The sequence below is a fragment of the Megalobrama amblycephala genome, linkage group LG5 (genome assembly GCF_018812025.1).
Source record: "Megalobrama amblycephala isolate DHTTF-2021 linkage group LG5, ASM1881202v1, whole genome shotgun sequence".
Taxonomy (NCBI): Eukaryota; Metazoa; Chordata; class Actinopteri; order Cypriniformes; family Xenocyprididae; genus Megalobrama; species Megalobrama amblycephala.
Window position 1 is genome coordinate 14,721,509 of NC_063048.1, and position 12,772 is coordinate 14,734,280.

Consider the following 12,772-nt stretch of genomic DNA (forward strand, 5'->3'; position numbering starts at 1 on the left):
GTTATAATGTTACTCTGTGTGTTCGCTTGACTGCTGCTATGAGACACTTGTTGCACACTGCAGTAAGATTTTAGAATATCATATGAATATAATCAACAAAATTCAAAATATAAACAAAATTCAAACAATAAGAATAAACATGTTGCGCTATATAATAATGATCAAGCTGGTTAGAGCAGGTAGAATATATATATATATATATATATATATATATATATATATATATATATATATATATATATATATATATATATAAATCAAATATATATGTGTATATATATATATACACACACTACCGTTCAAAAGTTTGGGATCGGTAAGATTTTTAATGTCTTTAAAAGAAGTTTCGTCTGCTCACCAAGGCTACATTTATTTAATTAAAAATACAGTAAAATCAGTAATATTGTGAAATATTATGACAATTTAAAATAACTGTTTTCTATTTGAAAATATTTGAAAATTTAATTTATTCTTGTGTTGGCAAAGCTGAATTTTCAGCATCATTACTCCAGTCTTCAGTGTCACATGATTCAGTGTCACATGATCCTTCAGAAATCATTTTAATATGATGATTTGCTGCTCAAGAAACATTTATTGTACATTACAGATGTACAAAATATTTGTGTATAATATTTTTTTTCAGGATTCCTTTGATGAATAGAAAGTTCAAAAGAACAGCATTTATCAGAAATACAAAGCTTTTGTTAACATTATTACAATGTCTTTACCGTTCAAAAGTTAAGTAAGAATTTTTAATTTTATCCTTGCTGAGAAGAATTTAAAGAATTTTTTAAATTTTTTCAGCAAGGATGCAATTAAATCGATCAAAAGTGACAGTAACTTTTGAACATAGTTAAAATGTAACAAAAGATTATATTTCAAATAAATGCTGTTCTTTCGAACTTTCTATTCATCAAAGAATCCTGAAAAAAAATTATACACAAATATTTTGTACATCTGTAATAATAATAAATGTTTCTTGAGCAGCAAATCATCATATTAAAATGATTTCTGAAGGATCATGTGACACTGAAGACTGGAGAAATGATGCTGAAAATTCAGCTTTTCCAACACAGAAATAAATTACATTTTATATTATATTCCAAAAGAAAACAGTTATTTTAAATTGTAATAATATTTCACAATATTACTGTTTTTACTGTATTTTTAATTAAATAAATGCAATCTTGGTGAACAGACAAAACCTCTTTTAAAAATATTAAAAATCTTACCGATCCCAAACTTTTGAACGGTAGTGTATATATATATATATATATATATATATATATATATATATATATTTTTTTTTTTTTTTTTTTTTGGTCTCGTTTTGCAGATTTAAACAGCACAAAACAATTTTAAGCTCACTCTCTCTCATTGTCTTTATTTAAAAATGTGTTCAAAAGTCATTATCAGCAAATATGCATTAAATTAAATATTGCTTTACTATACATTTACATTCAAGAGGGTTGTGGCATCATAATCATACAGTACTTCATCATATTCATCTTAATTCTGAATATACCTGCACCAAAAACTCACAATTTTGGACTGCTCACTCTACTTTAAATGACAATCAATGCAAGACCTTTTTTACAGCTTAGAGTCATATTTACACGGAAAAAAATGTGCATTCAAATGAAATTAATAACATTAAAGGTTTTAGAATACTTATTGTCAATTTTCAGAAGTGGTTTAAATTATATTATTACGTTTATTATTGTTATTATTATTATTATTAAGGCACATTATGTGTAACATCATAAAAATCACATTAGTCACACATCTCAATATGTTTGCTTCCAGTCTGCTTGTTTACAGTGTCACTACAATGGCAAACCAAAATAGATCAAGCAAAAGCCTGTATAGCAAAATTATCAAACTGTGCAAGTTCAAAAGAACTAGTGCCAATGGCCGCCCATCCATGCCGTGGCTCCCAGAGGACTGCATTCTTCCACAGGGGATAGCCATTGAGATCTGCTGATGCATAGTTTCCCTAAAAACAGAGAAGAAATAACCGAATCAGCTGCGTTTATTTCCGAAAAAGTACAAATCTAACAGTGCTGTGAAATGAGATTCAAGTCACAGCAGATAAGACTTAAAGTAGAGGAAAAACACAGCAATAAATGTATTTAGGAACATATATATATTATTAAAAAAAAAAAAAATCAACAAACCTTGACTGTAAGGGTCAGTGTGTACCATACATACGCTTTAGTTCCAGACAGTCCCTCAGCAAGAACTGTCATTCCACCTGTTAGATCAAAGGTTTTGCATACATGACCTGGCCTAGTCAAACTTACAGCAGTAGGGGAAGAAAAAGGCTTAAATTCTTTTAGATGCTTACTGAGGTCATTGGTGACTTTGAAGGTGCCATCTGCATACACCCAGAAAAAGATTCCCTTTGTATTTCGGACTCCTCCTCCACCTTTATCCACTCTGACAGCAATGAAGACTCCACCAGTGTTGCACAGCCTCCATGTACACGTCACATGACACCATCAGGTCATGCCTGATAATCATAAAATACATAGAGCTTTTTTATCTCCCATAGAAAGCAATTAAATTACCATATTCAAGGTCCAGAAAAGTAGTAAAGACATTGGTTAAAATAGTCAATGTGACTACAGTGGTTCAAGCTCAATGTTATGACGCAATTGCCGGCCAATAATATGTCTGCATTCGGACGTAGAGCCTGGAAGCTCTATAATGTTTCTTCAACATAATCTGTAGGGCTGGGACAATAAATCGATTAATCTCGATTCGTGGATCGATTCTGAGATTTTCCGAATGCTTCGCGATTCTCTCTCGAATCGATTCTGAGCTTAGTTTTTAACAGCAGATGGCGCTCTAGGCTAGTTTTAACCACACGCTCAAATGCTGATGAAGAAGAACGCTCGTGCGTTCGACAAAGGCCCTGTCCCAAATGGCACACTTCATGTGCACTTTTGTTCTTGTGGCCACTGCATGCGTGTGTCCGTTAAGTCCACAAGACCGTAGGGTGTCCCATTCATCATTTAAGCTTAAAGAAGGGTGCTCGTGAGCGCCCCCTTTGCGGCTGCTATGCGCCCACTCCTGCTGAGCCCGCAAGACTGTGAGCTACGCAGAGAACATTACCTGGCAGTCAAAGCAGCATTACGTCATGAAAGTGCGGACTCAGAGGAAGACCGTGAGGGTTTAGGGCGCCATTTGGGACAGGGCCAATGTACTTACACCTCAAAGCTCTTTTATGACGCGAGTAAACAGCACTGCAAACACCCTTGTAATTCGCTTCAACCATTTTTTGAACTTTATGAATGATTATTTTATAGAAGGTGGTCAAGTTTTGTGTATCGAGTTCAAGTACGGCTGTTTCTAAAGCACAGAGTGCCATCTGCTGTTAAAAACTAAGCTCAGAATCAATTCGGGAGAGAATCCCGATGTATTTGGAAAATCTCAGAATCGATCCAGGATCATTTCTCAATTCACGATTCAACTATTTATTGTCCCAGCTCTAGTAAACAGCGTAGGAGAATGACCGGGTAGAGAAGAAATTGTTGAATAAAGTTATTTTTGTTTTGTTTTTGCGCACAAAAAGTATTCTCATCGCTTCATAACATTAAGGTTGAACCTCTGTAGTCACGTCGACTATTTTAACCATGTCTTTACTACTTTTCTGGATCCTTGAATGTGGTAATTTTAATTGCTTTCTTGGATTAATAATTAAAAATATCTTAATTTGTGTTCTGAAAATGAACGAAGGTCTTATGGGTTTGGAACGACATAAAGGTGAGTACTTGATGACATTTATTCATTCATTTTTGGTTAATTTAATGCATCCTTGCAGAACAGAAGTAAATCTAACAAAACCCAAACTTTTAAACGGTAGCGTCCAAAATGCTTTGGGCTGTGCGAACCCCAAATCTAACTCGCGCAGAGCCCCGCCCCATGTTTGGGACAGCCCTATACATAATAGTCATAAAAACAAATGCTATCCATATGGTAGCGATGGGAGAAACAAAGCTTTTCAAAGCTTCCAATCATTAGATTGGAAACATCAAAACACCATTAGAAACACATTAGACACACAATGGTGACGCCTGCTGGTCAGAACAGTGTAAATGCAACAAAAACTCAGGCCAAACATCCATAAAAACAACTTTTACAAACCCATTACAAATGTTTTATTGAAAGTATAATCTATCAGATGCAAATAACTAATCATCTAATAAGATTAAATATCAAGTAAGTAAGCAAGTAAGCTAGTAAGAGACTATTAACTACTGTTATTCCTTTTAATTATACTAATGTCTCATTAAAACATCTACAAATGTATAAAAATGATCAGAGATTAGTTGGTTCACCGTTGACTCCGCGTGATTCATGGGTTCACAGAGACCGTAGCCCAGCGGCGAACCATTGAAATTTCGAAAAGTTTCAAAACGGTTATGATGTAACAAAGCCTCATTTACTGAAATCTCATGACTTTGGCTGTTTGATACATGTTCCGAACCACTGATTCGAAACAAAAGATTCGTAAGGTTTCAAAGCTTCATGAAGCAGAGTTTCTAAAACGCCCATCTCTACCATATAGAACAGTGCTGCTCTCACCATTTATAATCACCGATAACACTTATTGTTTGATCAGCATCTGCAATCCAGGTCACCGGACGCTGAGTGACCATCTGTCGCAGAGTGTAAACATGAGGTCCAGGATCCGACACATTAATGAAGTATTCAAAGACCCCTGTCTGGTCAGCAAAGTTTGGAGCCTCTGAGAAATATGGATTTCCAGCTAAGAGATAGGAAGCCAAGTTGTTAGAGTTACACATACTGTTGTGTGAAAAGTATTACAATAATTATCAAATAAGGGGAAAAATGACAACAAAGCTACTTACGAACATCAAAACTATCTTTGTATGTTTTAGGAAAGGGAGCAGAGGGTGGAGGATCTGGGTAACTCCCTTTCTGACCGTTTGTTACAGTAGTAAATGTGTATACCTCGTCAACATCAATCTCAATGCTGAAATACCCGTTAATTACCTACACCATTCACAATTCACACACAAAAATATTACATTAGATATCATTTCGTGAAACACACATCGGTAAATAATTATTAGAAAATTCAATCTACTGAACCTATTGATATTTTTTATGAAACCCAGGCAAAAACATCTCCGTCTTTTTAAAGAGGCTATATCATGAAAACATTCTTTAATTTTCTTGATTTTGAGTATGTACTTACATTAACAGGCTTGAGATTTTGGAAGAGGACTGTCTTGTTTGTCTTGAAATCAAACTTTGAATGCCACACCTGCAGCTCACTGATTGAAGCCTGTGTGTAAAAAAAGTTATTCCATATATTTCCATAAATTTAAAGTCATTTTATCCATTTACAAACTCATTTAGAAAAAAATAAATAAATAAAAAACAGCACTTACAAAAGTCCCTTTCAGATGGAATGTTACAATTTGGACTGTTGACATTATAAGGACGCAGAGGAGGTCTTATACACACAGAATGGTCATGGGTCTAAAAAAAAAAAAAAAAAAAAAAAAAGCCAGTAAAATACAGTAATGTGTTTACATAAAAACTATAAAGACCATTAAGAGATGTATGTACACTACCGTTTTTTTGAAAAATGAATTAACACTTTTAATCAGCAAGAATACATTAAATCATGACTGCTGAAAATAAATGGAATAAATGACAGTTTAAAATCAAATTAAAATAGAAAAAAATGCTTATTACTATTTTTACTGTATTTTTAATCAAATAGATGCTGCCTTGGTGAGCAAAAGAGACTTTTTTCAAAAACATCTTACTGACCCCAAACTTTTAAACAGTAGTGTATGTTATACTAATTGTTTAGAAGGTAAATTGTAAAAAGTCCTCACCATAGTTTCAGTGATTATTGTTAGATTTCCTCTCTTATCAGTCAGTGCAACATAACTCCCACCATATGTAAAGTGTCCCACTGTCTGCAGGTACGTCCAGCCAGGCTCAGTAAACTGGGTTGTGTGGGCTTATAGGATTTTATGAATCAGATACTTTGTTAGTAACATCACAAATGATCTTACATGACGCATATGAAATTAATGCATATACAGAGTACATAAAAATACATTACCCGTTATCCAAATCGGGGACTCGACAACATAATTTCCACTCCATGGCTCATTTGCAGTCATTAGTCCATCTCTTCCAAAGGGAAGGTCCTCATAATAACTAGCAATGAGGTTCCAAGATATGGTCCTATAAGAGAACACAAACTATTGCTTTCTCAATGTCGAATGCATGTTTATCTCTGTGAAATGAATGCATGATAAAAAGGGAAATGCTAAATGACTTCTTAAGAGTTGTCATACGCTGTCATTTTGCCATTGACGTAGTTCTGGTTGAGAATTCGGGCCCAGCAGCCTCCGCCAACGTTGTCATTAAAGGTGCTGTAGTCTTCAGAGGACCACAGTTTCTTCCCAGTCTTCAGGGCCTCAGGCACAGTGTTGGTTCCAGGGTAATGAACCCTGTCAGTCAAACAATTCCAACAGCAAGATCTTACATCACATTTATTGACATGTCTTGCTAGTGTATTTTATTTCCATTCATTCATCTTTAAAAATGGGATGTGTACATTTTAATAAGTAATCATTTGTTTAAAAAAATAAAATCATCATACCCTAAGACTTCAACAGCATCTTGTAGCTGTTTGTCATCAATTAGAACAGAAGTGATCGGCTCCCAGAGGTTATCACTGGCAATGATTTTAACTCTCTCCAAGCCACTTTTATCCAGTGTGTATCGCAAAAGCTAGCAAACAAGTCAGAGAGAGAAGATATAAAAAGTAATTTCTGACTGGAAATTATTTCATTTAAAGTGCCCCTATTATTCTATTTTAAAGGTTCTTAATTTTGTTTTGGTGGTCTCCTATAGCAAAAACGCTTTCATTTTCTCATTATATACATTGCACATCACTAAATTTTTCAATGATTCTCAAAAAACTCGCCCGATGCTAAATCCCTCTCGCTCTGCTCTGATTGGCCAGACGGCTCAGTCTGTTGTGATTGGTCTACCGCTTACACCACGTGCGGAAACAAAAGCCCATTACCATAACCGATTCAGCTCTGGAGGCTTCCGGAGCTCAGCGATTGTACACACTGTAAAGACAGTAACAATGGCGTCGATTTTACCATATCAATCCGAGCACGAGTCTGATGATGTAACAATGGCAGACCTAATTATTCCACATGAACCTCCATTGCAAGAACGACTTGAGCAGGACATTTCTCAGCGATACACTACTCTGATTGAAGTATATTATAGAGGAATTACAGTTGCAACATCTCATATCACAGGTGTCAAACATACGGCCCTCGGGCCGAATGTGGCCCAAAAACGTGTCCAATCCGGCCCGGGGGATGATTTGAACAATAACATAAAACAGTTATGTTCAAACGGTTATTAGTTTTATTTTGGCCAATATCTATTCTGGACTTGCAAACAAACTGATTTGGAAGGAAACACTATATCGCTGCTGTTCCACAAGCGCCACCTACTGTTAGAGAGTGAATTTGCATTTTCATTCAGTCCATCTGCTATTTTTGTTTTGTGCAGGTGTCTTATGCAAAGCCACTGGAAGGCAAGTCTGCAAGCTTTAGCCAAAAAAGTGTGACGGCTAATGCTAACTGGCGGTACAGGCTGGTATGCATTGGCGGTACGCAGGGAGGAGTTTTGAACGCCGACACGATAGGCTGAGAGGTGCCGCACATGATTAAGTTAGCCATTGCGCTTTCTCCAATGGTAAGAGATAGACCCTCTTATCTCCCTATACTAATATGATCTTTGTCTTATGTAGCATAATTTCACAAAGCTATAAAGTCAGACCATGCTGTTTCTTTCTTCTGTAAATCTTGAAATTATACAATCTAATTTAAATAAAAAACAACTGCTCATGCTCAAAATGCAGTGGTGCCTGTATACCAAATGGCTACCCATATTTTTGTTTAAGGCCAGTTTGGCCTGTTATAGAACATATAAACAACAAATAAATAAAAAAATAAAAAAAGAAAAAAAAAGGGCACCCAGTATCAAATTTGCTCCAAAAAAAAAAAAAAAAAAAAAAGGAATTGGCCATAAAAAAACAAAACAAAAAAGCAATAATGAAAAATATTAAATAAAACATTATTTTAGAAATCTAATAAAGTCTTTTCGCAGTAAAAACAAATGCAGTTTTCAAAGAGCAGTGGGTTTTTTTTTCTTTCAAACTAATGTGTAGTTTGTATGGTTAATTATAATGTAATTGTCAGCTCACTAAGGTTTACAAAAAACATTTCGGCCCATACATGGTTATATTTTTTCCCATCCGGCCCTCAACCTAAAATGAGTTTGACACCCCTGCTCTAGATCATCATTAACAAGTGTATGTCCATCAACAAAATGATATGTACATTTCTAATTTATAGCGGTGCACATGTGGGAACTGTATAATTAACTCTATCAATAATAGTGTTAACGTTAGCCAAGCACTAACATGAATGACTGATGTAACATTAAAGTTTGTAAAACAAATCTTGCTCAGAGTAGTAAGAACGACAAACAATCTACATTAATGGACACAATTTTAGGTAATAGTGAGCCACAGCTGATTTGTAGAAGTATTTCAGTAAGACAGTGATAACGCGTTAGCCGGTTAGCTGGAGACCTAGCACAATATAAAACACAAAACTACGAATTTTGAACACTTACAGGCTGTGATTCTGAGGAGCAAGTTGCTCTAAATAAAGTGGCTATTGGCCTATCTTTAATGGTGTTTTTTTTTTTTTTTTTAAATCCCATTTAGACCTCACAGAGATTTGAGACGCAATCGTAAAGATTTTATTCTGCTGTTGTATCGCTGTGTTTTTATTTTAACCATGGACTCTTCACATCTTCATCCTTTGAGAGTGTTTACAAAGAGAATTTGCTTTTAAATCCCATTTAGACCTCACAGAGATTTGAGACGCAATCGTAAAGATTTTATTCTGCTGTTGTATCGCTGTGTTTTTATTTTAACCATGGACTCTTCACATCTTCATCCTTTGAGAGTGTTTACAAAGAGAATTTGCTTTGGCTGAGCAGAAAACAGCATCTTCTCAACATGTATACAACACGAACAAGCTACAGTGTTTGAGGGCGGGTCAAAGTAGACATTTTTTTTTACGTTTTTTGAAAGAAGTATCTTATGCTCACCAAGGCTGCCTTTATTTGATCAAAAATACAGTAAAACAGTAATATTGTGAAATATTATTACAATTTAAAGGTGCCCTAGAATCAAAAATTGAATTTACCTTGGCATAGTTGAATAAGAGTTCAGTACATGGAAAAGACATACGTTGAGTTTCAAACTCCATTGCTTCCTCCTTCTTATGTAAATCTCATTTGTTTAAAAAGACCTCCGGAAAACAGGCGAATCTCAACATAACACCGACTGTTACGTAACAGTCAGGATCATTAATATGTACGCCCCCAATATTTGCATATGCCAGCCCATGTTCAAGGCATTAGACAGGGCAGCCAGTATTAATGTCTGGATCTGTGCATAGCTGAATCATCAGACTAGGTAAGCAAGCAAGGACAATAGCGAAAAATGGCAGATGGAGCAATAATAACTGACATGATCCATGATTACATGATATTTTTAGGGATATTTGTAAATTGTCTTTCTAAATGTTTCATTAGCATGTTGCTAATGTACTGTTAAATGTGGTTAAAGTTACCATCGTTTATTACTGTATTCACGGAGACAAGAGCCGTCGCTATTTTCATTTTTAAACACTTGCAGTCTGTATAATTCATAAACACAACTTCATTCTTTGTAAATCTCTCCAACAGTGTAGCATTAGCCCATTAGCCACAGAGCATATAGCCTCAAATTCATTCAGAATCAAATGTAAACATCCAAATAAATACTATACTCACAGGAATCGATGCATGCATGCAGCATGAATGACGAACATCTTGTAAAGATCCGTTTGAGGGTTATATTAGCTGTGTGAACTTTGTTTATGTACTGTATAACTGCACTTATAGTCGAGAGCTCGGGGGCAGGGAGTGAGAGATTTAAAGGGGCCGCGCAGCCTGAATCGGTGCATAGTTAATGATGCCCCAAAATAGGCAGTTAAAAATCTATGGGGTATTTTGAGCTGAAACTTCACAGACACATTCAGGGGACACCTTAGACTTATATTACATCTTTTGAAAAGACATTCTACGGCACCTTTAAAATTACTTTTTATTTTAAAATATTTAAAAATGTAATTTGTTCATGTGATGCAAAGCTTCATAAATCATTCTAATATGCTGATTTGCTCTAATTATTTGATAATTGTGATAATTTTGTGAACAGAACATTCACAAAGCACAGCATTTTTAATATAAATTTTAAAATAAACAGAAACATTATGAGTTATAATACATAATACATGAGTTTACTGCTACTTTTGATCAATTTAATGTGTCCTTGCTGAATAGAAGTATTAATTTTTGAACAGTAGTATACATATATTAAATTAACAGATGCTTTCATCCACATCAACTTAACTGTTTCATATTGTAATATTATAATGTAGGTTTGAGTCTACAACCATCACATTCAGATGAACTACATTTAAATTGTCCCACAGAACTTTCGCAAACGTTGTTCAAATCTGCAGAAAAGATTATATTAGCACAAACAAACTATTGCTAAACCATGTCATTCTGAGGGAAGCAAAAGAACAAGAATTTAAGAAGCCAGAATGCAGACAGCTGAAAAGATTAAATGTAAAACAACAACAATAACAACAAAAACACATTTATTATGGAAATTGTTTATTATGAATCTGACATGTTTACAGCTCTTACCTTTATGTATTTACTGTTAAAACTCCTTTCATTCCATATCTGTACAAACATGAAAAAAAATTCAGATTAATGAGGAATATGGCCACAGGAAAAAAAGAGGACAATTTAAAGGGTTAGTTCACCCAAAAATTCTGTCATTTATTACTTACCCTCATGCCGTGCCACACCCGTAAGACCTTCGTTCATCTTCGGAACACAAATTAAGATATTTTAGTTGAAATCGGATGGTTCCGTGAGGCCTCCATAAGGAGCAATGAGGATCTTGATGGATCTTGAGAGATCTTGAGAGAGGAAGTGTCATTGCTCCTTGTGGAGGCCTCACGGAGCCATCCGATTTCAACTAAAATATCTTAATTTGTGTTCTGAAGATTAACAAAGGTTTTACGGGTGTAGAACGGCATGAGGGTAAGTAATAAATGACAGAATTTTCATTTTTGGATGAACTAACCCTTTAATGGAATATATGAAAAGCATTTACCCCAACATAATCAATATCCAAGTCATGGTACTGCTTGGCCCCAAGAATCCATGACACCACATAAGAGGCAGTGATATCAGGGAAATCATAAGGCCAGTTTTCACCATTCCCAACCCATCCTGGAAAGGCCCATGGAAGACCTATTGATATAAAAAAGGTAAATAAAATACAATTTGGGATTGAATGTTCATCAAAGCTGCTATTAATACAAAGCTGTATTTTTAAATGTTTTCCCTGTTTGAACCACAGGTCATTTTTACCTATGAGGATGATGTTTGGATTTCTCTTCTTGGCTTCCCTCATAAGCCACCATTCATATCCTCTAAAATAATTCTCATCGTCTTCATAGTGCATATGTGAGGGCTCAGTTCCATCTGTTAATCATTACATTAAATAGGTCATATGGATACTGCAAACATACCTTCACTATACTGAGGTTTTAAAACTGAAACTACTCTATATACCTGTAGTCTGAGCATCGCCTCCAATTTCGACCTTCAGTATTTGTAATGAGGCTCCAAATTTAGGCTGTTAAATACACATTGACATGTCCATGATGTAAATATATATACATAAAATTAAAATCAGATTCTTTTCTAAGCAAACGCACCTTGAATAGGTAGTCTAGAATCTGACTCCGATATGGTTCAGCATAATTGACAAGTAAACGCGAGGTTGCCTGTAAAAAACGAATATAACACATCGGTTTTCACACAGACGTTAGCGTTTTTTTGTGAGCAGTTTTACTAACTAAGCACTTCAGAAACTCTCAAAAAGGAAGCTCACTAAAGTAAAACACTCACCCCACCACCGCTTAAGCCGCCAATTCCATCAAACGATCGTCCAAATCCAGTTTTATCATCTATATCGTAATCCTCGCCTAAACAAACACTGATAAAGATAAAAATACTCAAAAACACAAAACGCTGGTTTTCTAGGCTCATTCTATCTCGTGCGCTCCCGCAGCGTTATCAGCTGACTTGCGTGTTCCGCGATAGGCGGTGCTGTGATGAGCCTAACCACGCCCATAACACCGCCCCTCTCAAGCGTCTGTGGTCACAGTGGCTGTGCGTCATCTACGGGGGTGTGGCTTGTCGCGGGGGGAAACAAATGATTCGTTTTGGGGAAAACGATTAATTTTGTTAGATTGTTTGCTTTCAGAAAATAGTCATTCTGTTATGTACATGTTCATGACTGCATCATACGTTAATATAGACCTTTTAAATAACAATATTATTAACAATATTATACTCATTGTTTTTAAAGATGAAAAGATTGAACACATTTTAGTGAACATTAATATCATTAGAACATTCATTAATCATTTTGTTTGAAGAAATATTTTTGATGTTATGTCTGCCATGTTCCCTGTTCTATGCACATTTCGATGGTAAACTAATCATGTATAAAGAAATATAACCCGGTTTCTTCATT

General features: G+C 35.1%; 1 protein-coding gene across 1 annotated transcript; it reads right to left on the reverse strand.

Moving 5' to 3' along the window:
- Positions 1-1,356: 1,356 nt before the first annotated feature.
- Positions 1,357-12,356, reverse strand: galcb (galactosylceramidase b). The gene is given in 19 exon segments (XM_048190804.1): positions 1,357-1,996; positions 2,178-2,254; positions 2,348-2,468; positions 2,470-2,512; positions 4,591-4,774; positions 4,878-5,022; positions 5,228-5,317; positions 5,424-5,456; positions 5,458-5,514; positions 5,880-6,007; positions 6,113-6,237; positions 6,351-6,506; positions 6,659-6,789; positions 10,861-10,899; positions 11,339-11,478; positions 11,599-11,712; positions 11,803-11,866; positions 11,949-12,017; positions 12,142-12,356. Coding segments are annotated over 19 exon segments (2,004 nt in total). The 5' UTR covers positions 12,283-12,356; the 3' UTR covers positions 1,357-1,849.
- Positions 12,357-12,772: the final 416 nt, after the last annotated feature.